The sequence below is a fragment of the Gopherus evgoodei genome, chromosome 16, assembly GCF_007399415.2.
Source record: "Gopherus evgoodei ecotype Sinaloan lineage chromosome 16, rGopEvg1_v1.p, whole genome shotgun sequence".
Lineage (NCBI taxonomy): Eukaryota > Metazoa > Chordata > Testudines > Testudinidae > Gopherus > Gopherus evgoodei.
This window is the reverse complement of record NC_044337.1, coordinates 15,414,743-15,433,327: the sequence shown is the minus strand read 5'-3', so window position 1 is coordinate 15,433,327 and position 18,585 is coordinate 15,414,743. Positions and strand designations below refer to the sequence as shown.

At 54.1% G+C, this 18,585-nt stretch overlaps 1 protein-coding gene across 1 annotated transcript in view; it reads right to left on the bottom strand.

The window, feature by feature from the left end:
• LAMC3 (laminin subunit gamma 3) overlaps positions 1 to 18,585 on the bottom strand; it is a 48,094-nt gene that overhangs the window by 16,627 nt on the left and 12,882 nt on the right. Inside the window, exons 4-14 of the mRNA XM_030536029.1 lie at positions 16,001 to 16,167; positions 14,855 to 15,043; positions 13,811 to 13,928; positions 13,544 to 13,642; positions 12,730 to 12,866; positions 10,601 to 10,717; positions 8,703 to 8,904; positions 7,941 to 8,053; positions 6,392 to 6,610; positions 828 to 1,016; positions 477 to 722 (exon numbers count right to left, since the gene is read on the bottom strand). Coding sequence (XP_030391889.1) covers positions 477 to 722; positions 828 to 1,016; positions 6,392 to 6,610; positions 7,941 to 8,053; positions 8,703 to 8,904; positions 10,601 to 10,717; positions 12,730 to 12,866; positions 13,544 to 13,642; positions 13,811 to 13,928; positions 14,855 to 15,043; positions 16,001 to 16,167 — 1,796 coding nt within the window. The remainder of the gene's footprint in view (positions 1 to 476; positions 723 to 827; positions 1,017 to 6,391; positions 6,611 to 7,940; positions 8,054 to 8,702; positions 8,905 to 10,600; positions 10,718 to 12,729; positions 12,867 to 13,543; positions 13,643 to 13,810; positions 13,929 to 14,854; positions 15,044 to 16,000; positions 16,168 to 18,585) is intronic.

The following is an 18,585-nucleotide window of genomic DNA, read 5'->3' as shown; positions in this document are numbered from 1 at the left end:
TTTTGGACAAGTCCCTTCACCCCCCTGTACCTCAGTTTCCCCACCTAGAAAACCAAGGAACTCTAGAGGAGGTGGAAGGCTTCACACATTACTACTTGCCCATCTCTTTGGGAAGCCGGGCCGCCCAGCACTGCAGAGGGGCAAAGCGTTATAACTATAGAGCCCAAGGCAGCAATTCTATTAACTCACCTCCTCCCCTGCTCTAACCCCTCAACAACACTGCCCATCCCCCCCAGCCCACACTCCCTCCACTTTTTACGGGTTTACCCTGGCACTACCATTGGCCAAATCCAGCCCTGCAGTTGTTGGGGGTGCAGATTCTTTCCCCTTCCACGGCAGCGGCACCCGCTTACCCCAGGAGTGAATAGGGCCCCACGCCCCGGTCTCCATGAAGTGGGATGTAATAAACAGAAGGCTGCGGCCGGGGCAGGGGAAGCCCTGGAGGGCCAGGGGTGAGTGAGGGGATCCGTACTCACGGGCACACTTCCTGGCGGGGCTCCGAGCCAGCGCGCTCCCGTAGAAGCCCTCCCTGCACTTTTCACAGTGCTCTCCGGATGTGTTGTAGAGACACCTCAGGCACTGCCCAGAGACGGGGTCACAGTTGCCCACGGCATTGGGATCCACATTACCGTTGCACTGGCAGGGGCTGCAAGGGTGGGCTGGGCCGTTCCTCCCCAAGGGGTCCCCGAAAAACCCATCGTCACAGAGCTCACAGCGTCTTCCTGGAGAGGTGAGCAACACACAGTGTGTGGGGAGTCTGTCTGCCAGCGAACCCCCCCCACCTGTCCCATCCAGAACCACTCCCCACCCCCATCTCAGCACCTTACCTCTCTGCCCCTGGGGGCAGTGGGTGCACACCAGCTCCCCGCTCTCCGGGATAGCCGTGCAAGGCGACTGGCCGGGGCACGGGCATGGCTGGCAGTCATCAGAGTGCCCCACGAAGGGGTTGCCGTGAAAGCCAATGGCACAGCGCTCGCAGGACGGGCCCTCGGTGTGGTGGAGGCACTGGCAGTGCCCTGCAGGGGACAGAGCAGAAAGACCACCCACCCCAGGCTAGAGAGCCTGAAGCCAGGATGCAAGAAACCCCAGGCCCCTGCCTGGGCCAGGGATCACCCCCCCATGCTCCTGGGACAAGGTCTGCTCGTAGCTACCCCAGTGTGACCCCACTGAGGAGAGCAGGGGGTAGCACTGTGGTGGAGTCAGACATCACCCATTGCACAGGCTGAGCTGGATCACCTGGTCCTAGAAAACCCCTGAAGCATTTTCACCAGCCCCTCCCTGCAGCGGATAGACTGTGCATCCCGCCCTGGCTTCTCCACGAGCTGCTTTAGTTAGGACAGGCGAGGTCCCTCAGGGTGTGTCTACACTGGAATTCAAAACCCACAGCTGGACGGTGCTGCTGATTCAGGCTAAGCGGCTGTTTCATTGCAGTGCAGATATTGGGGCTTGGGCTGGGGCCCAGATTCTAGGACCCTGTGAGGTGGGAGGGCCCCAGAGCTCAGGCTCCAGCCAAAGCAAAATGTCTACCTCACAATTGCACAGCCCCTTAGCCCGAACTCTGCAAAGCCAAATCAGCTGGCACAGGCCAGCCACAGGTGTCTAATTGCAGCATAGACATACCTCTGTCCATCCCTTCCTCACCAATATCCCACCTTAGTGCCCAGTCTCTGGCCATCCAGGCTGCACACCAGTTTGATAGTGGGCATGGCGTTGCCTCTGCTCAAGCCCAGGGCTTGCCACAGCACCTGCTTCCCATGCCAGTCACAGGTGGGTGCCTCTGCCTTCCGCTTGCTGAGCCACCCTTGGCTCTGACCTCAGCGGAAGATTCGTCTCACATCCTAAAAGGTGAAAACCCCAGGACAAGCTCAATGTACCAGCCTCTCGGCCAGCGCGCCCCATCTGCCCATCCCTCCACTGCTGCTCACTGCCTAGCCAAACTTCAGAATGTTCCTCGCCTTGCCCCCTGTACCCTTGCAATGACTCCAGCTCCCTGGGTGCCCAACCCACAGCCCATTCCTGCTCACCCGACTGTTCCTCCTGTCGTCCCTAGGGGCAATAGCTAAGCTACAGTTGCAAACCTTTACATTCAGGGATCCCTTTCGACGCATGCTCCAGGTTCCACCCTGGATTTATTCCTAGTGTCACCATCCAGACACAGAGGGACAAATTCATACCTGGAGCAAACCCCTAGACATCAATGGAGCTGCAGCAGAGCTGAATCAGGAGGAACCCCAGCGAAATCAAACTGAGTTGCACCTCTGGGAGGGCAGTCAGGCCTCAGCCCCAGGTTGGCAGAATTGCTAGTTAGAACACGTCTGAGCCAAATTCCAACCTCCCCAGCATCTGGACCGAGGGTTTTCACTGGGCCCTTTGGAGAGATGGGGCCTGCTGCAAAATTTCAATCGCATCCAGGTTTGGATTAGATTGAATCAGCTCCCCACAACAATAGGGGTGTGCTTGTGTGTGTCCCTTTCTACAATTTATGGGCCAAATCCTGCAGTCCTTGCTCAGGCAAGAAATACCTATTTGGCTTGCATGGAATAAGGACTGAGTAACACCAGCAGAATTTGAAAGGAACATGCCAGCCCAGCTCTCCCTGGGCGAGCCGGAGCACTCAACCGTCAGGCTGGATGCCCAATGAATTCTCAATATTAAAAATCTTTCAGAGTCTGAAATCCTTGACAACGTGTTTCTGCAAGATGGTGCAAGATGTGTCCAAACACATGCCCTGTCTGTGTCATGTGACACACAAGCAACCGGTCCGAAGCCCAGGGGATGAGTGTAACTTCCTCTTGTGACCTAAGCCAGTGAGTCACAGGACGAGGAAGCAAGCAGGAGACACTGGGACACTCTGAATCCCTCTCCCTTTGGCTGGAGCCCCTCTGCCTCCAGCAATCAGTCCAACTGACTGGAGAGAGAGAGCACAGAGAGTCCCATGATGATTTCTTCATGCAGCTGGCAAGATCAGATCAGACTAGGCAAGCTAGCCTGGGGGAAAGGTTTGTGGGAAATTTCCCAAGGGCACAGAGTCAGCTTAACACATGGGGGACACATGACAAGAGGGGGAAGAGGGCGCGCTGAAGGAGCCCGAGGACTCAGAGCTCCCTGGGAAGAGCACATATGGGGCAGTTTGGATTGCAGCAGGCGAAGCTGTGAAATGAGTCGGACACGATGGGGAAAGAAGGAACAGAAAGAGAAAGGGGCAGGGAGATGGGTGGGAAATGAATTAAGGGATGCCTGTGTGACAAATGGGCGGCTTGATTGTCAGAATGAAGGCCGAAAGATCAAAGGCATGGAATTGCATCCGGGAATCATATTAAACTGGAGACATCCAGACACTGCACTCCACAACAAACGAGGGAGAGAAGCTGCAGAACACTGTAATGTTTCCGTCTGGCAGGGCAGAGGAATATGTTAAAAACTGCTCTTTAAAGTACTCTCTGTCCCAGCCATAAACATTTCCTCACTCATGCAACACAGATGTTGCAATGCCAGGGCCAGACCACCAGCAAGACGCGGGGGGTGGAGAGGTGTCCTGTTAGAGCTGACATTGGGTCCTGGGTTTCTTCAGTTAAGTAACAAGTGAATCATCTTGTTTCCAAGTCTTCGAGGGAACTACGTTGAGCTGGGCTCCACTAGGGCCTGCCACGGTGTTAGGCAGGGAATGTCCAGAACAGGACTCATGGACAGACTGAGCGCTGTCTGCCATGGAGAGTATGTTATTGGGTAGCAGATATGCCAGGTGCCCACATATCAGCTGTACCTGACCAGGGGAGTACATCATGTACCCTGCCTGTCTAATTATACATGCTCAGGATGGCTCAGCTGTATGTCACAGGCTCTATACTGCTAATACCACTTTAGCTTCTGGTCTGTGCTTTTGGGACCTGGGTGCTGTCCTTGCAGTCACCACAAAGCACCATGATGTTCACGATGTTACACGCTGACAACTGTGAGGTCACAGGTGGCCATGGATTGATGTTACATTATTTCATACAATCAGATGGGCCCGATTCTGCCTTATTCCCTGAGTAAAGCAGCTGCACTGCAGACAATGAGACAACTTGATGAACAAAATACTACTCAGCGTGAACCAGTACAGCACGGGAGCGTCACTGCAGCTCCTTTCACGTCTGCGTGCTGTGCAGAGCGCATCCTGTGATCCCCGGACTGCGGCACAGGCTGGGGCTGAACATGGCAGCTGACTCAACGAAGCACGTTGGTGACAGTCTAGGGCAGGCAGTGAAGAATGAAGCTGTGTCCAGTGAGAACTTCGGGAGGAATCTCCAGACAGCAGATGCAGTCGTCCCAGTTGAACTTTGGTCTGGATACCAGGGTGCTCGTGTGAAGCAGCCATGAGCCAGCAGATTTCCGCCACTGACAGAGAAACCCAGATGCTTTCCCTGGAGGAGCAGCTCACAGCAGGGAGTCTCTGCCATTTGCAATTCATTTGCAGTTGGCAGCCTTTACAGATCTGGTTTTGGTTACCCCGATGGAGCACTACTCCACGTGTATCTGCTTGCTTTCCCACCAGCCCAGAATCTCAGGAGATGTCGTATCAGACCTGTTCAGGTGCCTGTGATCTCATGCTCCTCTAGTGGGAAAACACTACTGCCTGGGACAGACCACACATAACCCACCCTACATCGGCAGACAGTGGGGTTTGACCCCTTGAACCCACAGAGCTGAAGGTAAGAGTCTCTCCCACTGGAGCTAAATGACTAGGTCTCCTCCCTGGCTGCTACAGCAATCTTTTATATGGACCAGCCCCTAGAGGGAGACAACCCCATCCCCGGACACTCTCCTAATGTGGGTTACATACGAACATGTCTCCCTCTAGTAGTCTACAGAGACTACAAGACGTAACCTAAGTTCCCTGTAAGCTGCTTAGCTGGGTAGCCGCCTAGCAGGCTATCAAGTGCCACACAGTTCAGGTGTCCCTCTGCTCAATGCCACATGCTGCTCCTGCCCTCTGCCTTGGAGCTGCTCCCAAGAGTGTCCTGCTTGCTGTGCAAAGTGGGGGGAAGGGTGCTGATATCAAGGTGTCCTCCGCGCCCTGGCCCTGTACTCCATCTCCACAGAGCGGGCTCGGGGGGGCAAGACAGGGCTCAGGAGGAAGGGAGCTTGCTGGCAGCTCCTACAGTGTCTGAACTTGCTGATCTACTTAAAAGGGCAACATATTTAAAGTGTGGGGGGGTCTCTCTCTCTCTCTCTCTCTCTCTCACACACACACACTCTGTCTTTCACACTCACACCCCACAACACATACTTGTATTGTTGTTGTTGTTACTTCTGGATACTTCTTTCAAAGGGTGTTATTTTAGTTTTTTGAGTGGTCTATGCATTTCATAATTTTTATTTCTCTCTTACACTTAAATTGAATTCTTTGAATAGTGAGTTCTAAAATGCCCAACCTGTCCTGGCTGGAGTCATTATCCCTACAGTAACTTTTTAAAAATATAGATTATATCTAGGTTTTTACTAGTGGTGCATATCCGCACATTTCCTCGAAATAGTGCACATAACAAAATTCATTCCACACATGGATAGAAAAAATAGAGGGAACACTGGACCTAACAATGGGTGTGAAAATTTCACTGGTTACTGGTAGAGCATTTTGTGTATAAAACCCTGTAATAGTGTAGTTACATTACAACTGCTGATCATGGTACATGCAGTCTATGTTCCACCTCCAGATAGCTTCTTCTCTCTTACCCTGTCTCCTTCACTAAAGCCTGTTGCTTCTTCCTCTTCAGTATCCATCTTCTTACTGATAAATCCTTTGTCCATGTGCTGACCACAACTTGCAACTCAACCCCGGTAGCCTTCTCCTGCCTGGCCTCCTTACCTCTTACTTCTGCCACTCCAGTCTGCCCCCAACACCCTGCTAAGGTCATCATCATCTCCTCAGGTTCTGCCCACCCCACCCTCCCTCCTTCAATCCTTCCACTGGCCTCCTGCCTCTTCACGCATTATATTCGAACTCCTCATCCAGGCCCCAGTAACATTTCCACTGACACCTCTGCTCTTCCTTCCCTATCCCTTACTTACACTCATAAAATATCACACACGTCTGTGGTGGTAGAGGCATTGTTATTATTGCCGTGAGGCAGTTATCTTTGTCTCTGAAATGACAATGTTATGAAACCATCCCCTGTAATTTACATGGCAATAATCTGAGATGCTGGGTGCTGTAACCTCAAGTGTAATTCTCATCTTTCTTTGGAAATTATGCAGATTTATTATCTATTTACAGCATAACTGCACAGTAATTATATGGCTAAATGGAGGCTGTGAAATGAATGGATACCATGAAGGTCTCTAGAAAAGGAAGGTGAGAGATCGTGTGATGGTAAAAGGAAATCACTAACAGAAAGCAGAGGATCCAAACCTGTGTTGGGGTCACAGCTGCCGTGCTGGTTACAAGTACAGGGGATGCAGCTGGTGAAGGGCCCGCCCAATGGAATCTCTCTCTTGTAGCCCGGCGCGCAGGATTCACAGAACTGCCCGGTGTACCCCTGTGGGCAGATGCACTCCTCCACCCACTGAGCAGGCAGGGAATGACCTGGGCGAGCAGAGGTGAGCTGGACCTCACTCAGGGAGACTCTACCTGTGGAAGGGACAACCAGAAGTTACGATGGGTGAGTATAACCTGTGCCGAGACTATGGACCCTTCAATCCAGCCTTTCTAGCACCCCTTCCAGGATGGGCTGTCTAAAGGGAACAGAGCACTGTGCCCAGCTCTAGTGCCTTCCCATAAGGATCTCAAAGCATTTTACAAAATACTCTCAGGGCACAATTTTCGCACATGACTAGTGACTCTTGGTGCCTGACCTGAGACATCTTAGGCAAGCCCGGGTTTCAGAAAGTGCTGAGCACCTGTCCTCTGAAAACCAGGTCTCTTTAAGGCATCTTAAGCGTGGCAGCCAAACAACTGAGGGATTGCAAATCATAAGGCAATTTGGAAAATCTTGCCCTTACTAACTAAGCCTTCTAACACCCTCGCAGTAAGTAAAATCGAGAAAGATCAGGGCGCCCACCACTGAAATGCAGCCAGCCACCTGAGAGGTGGAACACGGCTGTTGCTTAACAGCCCACAGCAATGCTGCCCAAGAGTTTAGGTCGGAAAGTGAAAATGCCATGTTGAGTCTGAACCTGCGGAGGGAATTTTGGGAGGCAGAACGTAACTATTACAGTTTGAATGTGGCCATGACGCTGACTGCTACAAAGAGTGCTGTAGGATTGTCAGAAAGGCCTATTCGATCATCCAGGCTGACCACAAACTGTGGAGACTATAAGCAGCAGGACTCTGTTTTATGTCTCATACACAAAAACAGTAACTCCAGCCGCACTATGCCCCTAGCATCTGACCACCCGGATTCAGAGAGAGGGACGTTGCTGATTGAATCCCTGAGACCATGAGGAGTCTCGGGAAGGTCTCCCATCCAAGTAACCCCCTAGCTCAACCCTGCTTAGTGTCAGATCACAGCCCATGCTGGTCAGGTAACAGATTCCCATCATGCCACCTGCCTCCCACAGCTCAGAGGGAGACTCCATCCTCAGACTCCAGGGCACAGGTGGAATGGGGCAGGTCTCTGAACCTCAAGACCTTGGCCAAAGAACCCCCAGCCAGCACTATTCAGAACGGTCGAAGAGGAACTCAATGCAGCCTCCACCTGGTGACCATGATTATTAATCATTTATATTGCAGTAGCACCCTAGGCCCCCATCAGGATCAGGGCCCCATTGTGCCAGGCGCTGTACACACACAGCCCCCGCCCTGGAGAGCTTACAAGCTAAATCTTCCCTCCCCTTGACTTCCCTGTTGCACTTCAGGGCTACCTGGTCCAGTGCCCAGACCCAGAGATCTCCTGGGTTCTTAGCAGGAGGAAGCTCCCAGCCCGAGGCGGTGGCTCTGGAGCCATCAGGAGATCACTTACAAGGTGCGTTGCTGCTGCCAGCCTGGATCCTGAGGGCAGTGAGATTGGAGAGCAGACGCTGGACGTTGAAGGATGACAGCGGGGGTTGCATCTCCTCCTTCGCCTCATGGAGCCTGTTAGAAATCAGCCCAGAAGGGAAGGGTGCAGCCTCGCTCCTTATAAGAGCTTCCCACACATATGGGCTGAAGCAAACTGGGGCCATCTCGACCCGGGGGGGGGGGAGGACAGCAGGCATGGGAAGGGCAGCAACGAGGCAGGTGAATGTTGGGAAGTCTCTCGAGGGGGGCACCAACAAAGGGGCCTGGCAAGTTTGCGGGAGGAAACTCTGATGTGTTTGTGCGTTCCCAGGCCATGGAGCAGGGCACTCTGGGTAACGGGCAGAGTCAACTCAGTGGGCCCGATTCTGATCTGGCTTACGCTGGTTTAACACTGAGGTAACTGCACTGACTTCAGCAGAGTCAGTCCTGATTTGCACTGAGATCAGAAGCAGGCCATGGGGATTAGCACTGCTGAAAGGTGCTGTCCTGACAGAACAGGTCCAGCACACGGAGCATTGGTACAAACTCTCCCCACGGCGTTCTGCCAGTGGGTTTCAAATGTGCTCGGCGAGGCCACGTAGAGGCGAGAGGGGAATTCAGTCTCCATGGCCCACTCAGTCGTTGGCCTCCCTGTGGGATTCTGCCAACAGAGGGGCCAGCTGAGGTGGTGATTTTAGTGAGGGAGACGCGTGTCTGCCAGGAAGTGAGGTCAGCCAGCCTGTACCTGAAGGTGACCTTGTGCTCTCCATGGTGGGGCTGGCTTTCATTGCCTGCTGGGGCGACGTAGCTCACAGAAACCGCAATGCCGTCTCCCTCTAAGACCAGCCGAATGGGAAATGGAGAGGATCTGCTCCCGTTCCCCTCCACTCGAAGGAGCAGGGAGAGGAGCTGCCCGTAGCTGAGACGCTGGTCATGCAGAAATTTCTCTGGGAGGTGAAAGGAAGAGAGAAGAGTCCATGAGACCCTCCCAGCCTCTGGGTCCAGTCCTGCTTCCATGGATTTCAGTGGCAGAACCAACCGGCCCAGACCCAGGCCTGGCGTGTACAATGGATCTTGGCTCATTTCACACATAGTTCTGGGTTTCCACTGCTGTTCTAATCTGCACTGAGATTAACGCTCTGTCAGCGTCAACATGCTTCCTAACAAGGAGGAATGTGAGCGTGAGAATGGCTTTAATGGCTTGGACGCTGAGGGCTCAATTCCCCCTTAGCCTTGTAACAGTACTAATGGCATCATGTATTTACAGTAACTCCTCACTTAACGTTGTAGTTCTGTTCCTGAAAAATGCGACGTTAAGAGAATCCAATTTCCCCATAAGAATTAATGTAAATGAGGGGGGTTAGGTTCCAGGGACATTTTTTTCATCAGACAAAAGACTATATTACACACACACACACACACACACACACACACACACACACACACACACACACACACACACACACACACACACACACACACACACAGTATAAGTTTTAAATACTGGTACACAGTGATGATGATTGTGAAGTTTGGTTGCGGTGGAGGAGTCAGAGGGTGGGATATTTCCCTTACTGCTAAATGATGAACTAGCAATTGGCTGAGCCTCAAGGGTTAACTCTTTCACTCTGCAAGGCAGCAGGAATGGAGGGAGATATGCACATTTCCCTTAAGTACACTCTCTTGTTAATTAGATCAGCTTGCTGAGACCACAGCTTCTGCAAGCTCCCTCCATCCTGAGCCCTGGTGTGTACCCTCTGCGCTATGGAAGATGCAGGTAAGTGGGGTGCAGGAGCAGGGGGGAAGGGGACACCCTGACATTAGCTCCCCCTCTTCCTTCCCTCCTCCCACCCCCGCACATCAAGCAGGAGTCTCAGGGAGCAGCTCCAAGGCAGAGGGCAGGAGTAGCACATGGCAGTGGGGGGAGGGACAGCTGCAATTGCTAGACTGCTGGGCAGCTGCTGCACAGGGAATTTAGGGGAGCGGAGAGCTGATAGGGGGCTGCTGGTCCACCCTGCTTCCAAGCCCCCCCAGTTAGCTGCAACGGGTTGTTCTTCCTTCAAGCAGTAGACAAAGCAGGCGTTAGAAGGGAGCATTGCACAACTTTAAACGAGCATGTTACCTAATTGATCAGCAACGAAACAATGTTAACCAGGACAACTTTAAGTGAGGAGTTACTGTATACAGCACCTGTCATGGCAAGGGTTCCCAAAGCTCTTCACAAATAATAGTAATATTAACACCTAGCTCTTAGGTAGCACCTTTCCTCAGTAGATATCAATGTCCTTTATAATGAAGGCCAGTATCATTATCCCCATGTTACAGATGGGGAAACCGAGGCACAGAGCGGCAGAATTGAGTTGCCCAAGGTCACCCAGCAAACCAGTGACAGGGCTGGGAACTGAACCAATGTCATCTGAGTCCAGCATCCTATCCACTAGGATCCACGGCCTCCCTTGCATACAAAAGAATCACTTCATCCATCACTGAAATACAGCCACCTCTGGGGTGGAACATGGCAGCTGGTACATCGTTTTAACTGTGGATTCTTAAACAACACACAGTGGAGGTTTTATCACAACCACACAGCAACCACAGTTACAAAATAGTTGTTCAGCTCGGCATTCCCATATACAGCAGTACCTGGTGCTATGAAATCGGCTGGCTCCTCTCCGTCCTGCTCTAGGTAGATCTCCCCATTGGCCCAGTCCAGCTGTACTTCCTTGGCACCTGGAACTTCAGCTCTCCAGCCCTCAGGCCCTTGGCAACCAATGCACACAGTCAGAGCATGCAGTGAGGCATGATGAGAAATATAACATGGAGCATACAGGGGGTATCCCCAGCAGAATAGTCAGCTATTTGATCTAGGCATAAGCGTCACAACAATAGCACATTTGGAAATCTAGCCCTTATTTAGATTTTTAGGGGGGCTGCATCTCAGGAATGTCTTGCCCAAATGACCCCCAAACTGGCCCATTAATACCACCAAGCAGCCCCAGAAGGCACAGCAAGTTTCAAGACAATCTGAGAAAGCACACAGATTTTAGAGCACTAAGAATCATCCACTTCTGAAGGGGAAAGTGCTGCTCAGCGTGAACTAGAAAAGAGCTGGTGCACGACTGGCTAATTGGAAGCTGAGCCCTTGAAAATCTGGCCCCATGGCCGGTGCTTCCATTTGGCGACCTAGGTGGTGGCCTAGGGCACCAGGATTTGGGAAGGCGGCATTTTGCAGCCCTCAGCGGCAATTCGGCGGCAGGAGGTCCTTCCGCACTCTGGGTCGTCATCGGTAATTCTGCGGCGGGTCCTTCACTCGCTCCGGGACCCGCCGCTGAAGTGCCTCGAAGACCAGGAGTGTGGAAGGACCCCCCCCACCGCCTCAGAATTGCTGCCAACGAGCAGGAGTGCGGAAGGACCCCAGCCTAGGGCGCCAAAAACCCTGGCGCCACTCCTGTCTGGCCCTAAAAGAGCAACCCAAAATTGGCTAGATTTCCTACCACAGAAAAACACATGGTATAAAGCCTGGCTCTATTTCAAATGTATGGAACACATTACAGGGATGTGGCAATTGGTAACATGTTTTTAATACAATCAGGATACGCTTTCATCGGATGAAGTTCCATACCATTGGCTCTGTGGGCAGCTATGCACAGGTCAGGTTATATTCATGGGCACGACAGCTGAGCTACCCACGTGGGGGGAATTTTTCTGCACTGGGGCAGGAAGCCCACCCCGGGGTAATGCTCAATGGTTGTATTATGTAAGTTTCTTGTGATGCTCAGCAGAGGGCAGAATTTCCTCACATATGCAGCAAAGAGATGGGATTCAGCCTTGTAAGACATATCCCTGGCTGCAGGCCCAGTGGAGATAAAGTCCTATTTTCATGGCCTGAGCAGTACTTTCCCTCCATCAAAGCAAGGGTCATGCAGAGGCCTTTCCCCAGTGGGAATAACACAAGCTATGCACAATGGTTAGGCCAAGGCTGGATGAGCAGATTGCAAGTGTGAAAAATCGGGATGGGGGTGTATAAGCATCTATATAAGAAAAAGCCCCATATATCAGGACTGTCCCTATAAAATTGGGACATCTAGTCACCCTAAGAGGAGGAAGCCGACGTAGAAGTTCCAAGTGTGAGCAGAACCCTTGAGCCAGCTGTTCATCCCTTACTAGGCAGACACTCCAGAGGGAGCCAGGGGGAACCTCCTCCCACATGTTCATCCATCCCCTCCCCAAGCCAACTGACTCTGCTCCACGGTTTTGGGGGGAAAAGGCCATTCAAACCTTTCAAAGCAATCCCAGCCCCTGGCCACTGCAGGATGGTTACAGCTTCCTTTAAGTAGCAACATCTGCCATCTATCCGGTATGTTACAGCCCATAGCAACTTACAGACTATATATCGGTATCTAGGGACCACGGCATCCAGGACTTCCATGAGCTACACTGGGGATGAAGGTGGTAGTTATGTAATGGCCATGCAGCAGTTCTGGGTGGGAAGTGAAGGGGAATACTGGGTCCAGTTGAACTTGCAGGGGGAGTTTATGGTGGCAAATTTAAACTCGGCTAGTATCAGTTGTTTATTTGCCGAGTGAGGGGAGGCCAGAGGACTGCCACTCCCCCCCTAGTCTAAGCCAGAGTCAGGCCCAAACCAGGACGTTCAGATCCAGACTCAGTGCAATGTTGAGTGACTTGCCAGCCTCCATCCCAGAGTCTCCCTCCTCCATCCCTGCCTCCCCTTTCCCATAAGCAGGCACCGGCTCCGCTGCTGGGTCTGGTACCTTGGCTGAAGTCAGAGCGGATGTGGTGCACCTCGTACTGGGTGGCTGCAGTGCACACAGTCGAGTGGCCATAGCAGAAGCAACTGGTGCAGCCTGCAGGGTTGTGGGGCTGCAGATTGAATGAGCCAGGTTGGCATCTGGACGCAGGGAGACAAAACACAGCAGTAGTGCTGAATAGGGGATGGGGCAGGCATGGACGCTTGCAGTGCGGGAATCATAGCTACTCCCCTCCTGTCTTCTCCCAGCATGATGCAGTTGAGGAGCAACGGGTATGGGCACAGGCAGTAGGGAGGGAAGGAGAGAGAAGAAAGGGACTTCAAATCCCACCCTCTCCCAGCAGGAGTCGCTGGAGAGAAAACACACCTCAAATACTGCATTCCCAGCCTCTCCCCGCAGGGAGCAGAACAGAGGCAGGAGGATTGCACGCACAGAATGGGACAGGGGTGCTGGCTCAGGGGAATTAACCACGGCACTCCCAGCTCCTCCCAGCAGGAGGCGCTGTGGGGAGTAGGTCAGAGCGCTGGCTGTGGGGAACCAGTGGCTGCCGTGGTCCTATCTTCTCCCGGCAGGAGGCAAAGTTGGGAGCAGCGAGCTTGCAGCTCCTCCAGTCTCCACCCCACATCCCTTTGCTCTAGTGGGGGCGGAGGGGTGCTCCCTCTCTCATGCCCACCCTGGAAGGAGAGACCGACCCAGCAGTGGCTGAGCTCACGCTGGGCGCCCTGACACCTGAAAGGGAGGGGGTGTGGTTTTCCAGCCCAGCCCTGCCCTGCCCTAAGCCAGTCCCCAGCACAACCTGAGATGGTGCTTCACTCACCTGTTGCACAGGTAGCCTTCCACCTTCTCCTTGCAGAAGCAGCGCCCCGAGTTGGGGTCACAGGTCCCCACGCTGCCAGCAGGGTCACAGGCACAAGGTCTGCAGAGGCAAAAGCCAACAACATGAGACCAACTCCCCACTCATCCGTCCGTCAGCCTTTGGCCCTATCAGGTCAGGGTCGAGGCTGCACTCCAGGGTGGGAAGCGGAGAAAGGCCAAGCTCCCCTGAAGTGCAGGGGAGCCTGGCTCCAGGAGCTAGTTCTCTCACCTGCAGCCCCCTTCGCTCAGAGAGTGGAACCCGGCCCGGCAGCGCTCGCACTTCCAGCCAGTCACGCTGGCCTTGCAGTCGCAGGCCCCCGAGTTGTCACACTGGAGCCGCAGGGAGCCTGCGAGGAACCAAACCAAGAGGAAGCAGTGAGGGAGGGGGAGGTGGCAGAGACAGAGAGCAGAGGAAAGAATGGGTGTGTATGGGTGTGTGCAAGACCCTCCTGCAGCTGGGGAGATGGGAGCCGACCCACAGCATGTTGGGAGAGAAACAAGGGGCTGGCAAGAGAGGGAGTCCTTTCCCCTCACTCCTCCACAAAGGCGAGCAAGGACTCTGCCTTGAGCACAGTGGTATGGGACCTGGGGGAGGTGGATCGGGAAGAGGGGTGCCTCCGGGAGTCATGGGCTGAGGGAAGAACGTGCTGCAATAGGTGGCAAGAGGGCAAGTCACAGAAAAATAGTGTGTGTGGGAACTGATGGAGAGAGCAGGGCATGGAGTAGGGGAGGGTGGGAGAGACGTTCCCCGGGATGGGACGTGGTTGAACATTTAATGTTATAGGTTTGTTTTTTAAAGAGGTCTCGCCCCAATCACTGAGGATGCAGCTTTGTCCCGTTCCTCAGTTAACTGTGCCCACATTTCTGTCATAACCCTCTCGCTCCCTGGAGCAGGGGAGGGGCCTATTCTCACTAGAAAAGTTTGGCTGGGATCACTACACCAGCATAGCTTCCATGTGCACACGCACTTATACGGGCAAGAAAGGGCTTTTGTAGGTGCATCTTATACTGGTTCCCCAAGCGAAACGAGTTCTGTTGTATCTACACTAGTGCGTTTGCCAGTATCACTGTGTCAGTGGGGGAAAAATAGTCACAGCCCTAACCCACATTGCTCTAACTCTCTAGTCTAGACCTGCCCGGAGACACAGGCCAAGCGCAGCGCGTGGTCACGGCTTTGCCAGGTGGAGGCTGGACAAGCTGACGGAACGTGGCATCACCTGTGCCAGGGCCACCCCGTTTCCCCTCCCCAGCGGCGTTGCCGTGTACCACGTACCCGCCGCGTTGCAGTTGCATGGCTGGCAGGCCATCTGCCCATCCCACCGGTAGTAGTTCTGTTGGCAGCGCTCGCAGTGCGGCCCGTCGGTGTTATCCTGGCACTTCAGGCAATGGCCGCCGTGCCCCGTGTGCCGGTACAGCTCCCAGTCGTAGAAGCACTCAACCGATCGGCCGCTGCAGTTGCATGCTGTGCCAGGGAAGTGAGGGGGGGAAGAGCGAGAATGTCACAGGGGCCAAAACAGACATGGAGATGGAGGGGCTTGGGTTTGAATTGCCACTGGGCGGTGAGGAGGGACTGAGCTGAGAGTAATCTATGGCACTCGGGACCTCCGCTGGGTTCCAGCCCAGGTCTCCTGGAGTGACCGGATGATGTGTTACCTCACTGGACTGCTATTATTATTATTATTCTGTATTGTTTGTAATCTGGGAGCACCAGGAGCCTCGTCATGGATCAGGACCCCTTTTGGCTAGGGGCTAAGCACAGAACAAAGGTAGGCCCTGTCCCAAGAGCCCCCTTCCTGCTTCTGGGGTGCGGTAGGGGAATTCCCTGTGAAAGGCCACACTCAGCTGTGCTAGTCCTCAGATTCCCCATGGTTTCTCCTTCAGTGTCTTGATGCTAAATGCACTGACAATCGTCTGTGTGTCTGTCTCTGACTGTAGGTAGCACTCTTGCCTCTGAATCAACCTTGTTATCTGTTGAGCATCCCCTGGGGGCTCAGAGCAGTGCTACATCGAGGAGATCAGACCCCTGCCCCATGATCCTTATAGTCATAATAGGATGGAAAACACAAAACATATGTATGCCCTCAGAGAAGGGCTGAAGTAACAGATGGGTAACCCCTTGGGTGCAGCATGGGCATCTCTTTCCACAGTGGCTGCAGCTGTCCTGCAAGAGGAAAGAGCTGTTCTCTTGCTGCACCAGGGTGCAGGAGATGCCACTGCCCTGGGTCAGAACCAGGACCCTGAGCTGACTTCCCCCAGCCTCAGAGGTTAGCAGCTTTTGACCACTGCCCACCAGGGCTGGATTCGAACTGGCAACCTACAGAGACAGGGTTCCCTGGACGCTAATGGCAGAGTCAGCCTGGTGAGTGAGGAATGGGAGCTTCCTGGCAGCGCCTGCAGGGCACTAAGCTCTGGTACTCACAGAGACACTCGTTGGCGGACTCAGCAGTTCCTCGCGCCCACGGCCGGTCCTGGTAGAAAGCCTGGCATTGCTCACAGTCCACACCGGTGGTATTGTGCTGGCAGCGGCAAGCCAGCTGGCCCACTTCATTTGGGGCACACTCATTGGCATGGCCGTTGCACTTACACCTGCAAGGGTGCCAAGGTACTGTCACTGTCAGGATTCGGCTGAGCATGGGAGCGGTAATTAGAATGACCATTGTGCTCAGCAGAGCCATTCCCTCGGTAGGCTGGCCCAGCTCCCATGGACTGCAGGGAAGCCACTGACTCCTATGACAGGCTCACCCCTGGATTTGGTCCAGTCTGTGGTGGAGCCAGGGTGTTATTTCAAGGAGGTGAGCTACTCTAGAGCAGTGGTTCACCTCACTTAAAAACTTGGACTTTGGCTTTCTGCCTTGGGCCCAGCAAGTCTAACACTGGCCCTGGCGACCCATTAAAATGAATTTTCCCACAGTTCAAGAACCGCTGATATTGTATATAGAACAGTATAAACAAATCACTGTATGTAGGAAATTTTCATTTGTATTGAGTTCACTACTGGTTTTTATGTAGCCTGCTGTAAAACCAGAGAAGTATCTAGATGAGCTGATGTGCCCCTTGGAAGACCTCTGCGTACCCCCAGGGATACACGTACTCCTGGTCGGGAATCACAGCTCTGTGGCCCTGTGCCCTGTGCAATGCTCAAGTGTCCTGATTTGCCAACATACAGTGCAGGCCACAAATCTGCCACCCTGTCACCAGACCCTCCCGCGGCTTCCCAGGCATGACTCCCTCTGCCCACAGCTCCAGAGGGTCACTGGGAGGAGATAGCACACTGAGAGAAAACCTCATCCCAATGGGGGAGTGACCTGGAGGGCAGATGGGTCAGGACCAAGAGGGAGGTCATGGAGACATTAAGGAAGCCTGGCTGCTCCAGAGCAGCCAGTGCGGAAAGGGTTAACAAAACAGAAGGATGAGAGAACAACCTTTGGGCACAGGTAAAGCCCTGATGGGAGGGTGTTGGCTGAGGGGAGCCTCTCACTCCAGTCAGAAGGAGGCTTCTTACCTAGGTGCTCTGCTTTAGGGCTTCAGTAAGTGGACCGGGTTAGGTGGCACATAACATCCAGCTGAAGCCAGCTTAGCCCAGCCCCCCATGGCTCAGCCAGGACAGCTGCCTGCAGTACACAAGGGCACTGGTTCTAGCCCAGCTAGCGGAAGGCAGGCTGAGCAGGCAGGTCAAGTGCACTGTAGTGTCTAGCCAGCAGCTGGTGTGTGCACAGGGATGTGCCTGAGGGGGCGGCTGCTGGGCCAGTTTCAGGGCTCCCAGGAGAGCATCGGGGTGTGGACAGAACAGACGTCACCCAAACGGGAGAAGGAGGGAAAGCAGCACAGGCTGGGGCCATTTCAAGGCCACCCATCCCACTCCCACAGGCGCTCCCCAGCAGCACCCACTGCAAGGTCATTTAGACTGAGGGTGGCCAGGTCAGATGCTAATGAGCTCCAGCTGTTTGGGACTGGAGTGTCAGACAAAGTCGCTGTGTGCTCCTGGCCTCCCTCTCCCAGCGTCTTTACTCTGGAGTGTGGGGGAGCAGCTCTCTCTGAGCAACTGAGATGTTGACCATGGGGATCCGATGGGAGCAGGGAGGTACTGACAGTAAGGCCTCGTTCTGGACACCCGAGGTGGAAGAGCATGGAGGGCGTGATGTGCCCTGCTCCGTGGGAGTGCTCATATACAGTACGCTCACTCAAAGCTACCGCAGGCCTCGCCCAGTTTGTCCTCCAGAAGCAGTGAACTCCGCCGGGCTTTAGCAGGACAAACCTGGGCAGGCAATGGCGGATCCAAATAGAGGAAGGATTCAGCTAAACCTTGCAGCAGTTCCAACTCTGTCCTCTCCTTCCTGTCAAGCCCAGCGACCCCAGACCTGAGGGCCTGGGGCCAGCTGTCAGTACAAGCCAAGCGAGTGGCCCCTTGCCATATAGCTCACCCTGCTGAGAGCACACTGTGTTTGAGCAGGCCAGGGTTTAACCCTTTGGACGCTGAAGAGAAGGATATTGGTGTCCTGGGCCTTCTCCCTCAGTCCCAGAGGAGCTCAGCCTCCCAACTCTGCAGTCAGCCACGGGCCTTTGTGCCGCACTCATCTAATCATGGCCACTGGCTGCTCTTCCCCACACAGAGCCCTGCTCTGCCCCGCACAGAACCCAACACAGAGCTTCCTCACCCATGGCCTGACCCCTTGGGTAGACCGGTCTTGGCTTTGGCCTGAGGGAACAGCTGGGAACCAGCAGGGGGCAGCTGAAGGAAAAGGTGAGAAAAGTGGGGGTTCTCCCAGCTGGGGAAGTGGAGGGGGGTTCTCCCAAGCATCCTGCCTGCTAACAGCTGGAGACCCCACCTCTCCTAGACCAGCCTCCCTCCCTGGCTCCATCCTGCTTAGCCTCGCCCACGCCCCAAAGCTCACGGACAATCTGGCCTACAGGAGCCGAGGGCACGGCACACCGAGCGGGCAGTCTCCCACCATCACAAGCCCTGTGTGCTGGCGGGAAGAAAGCTGGCCCTACTCCAGGGCAGGC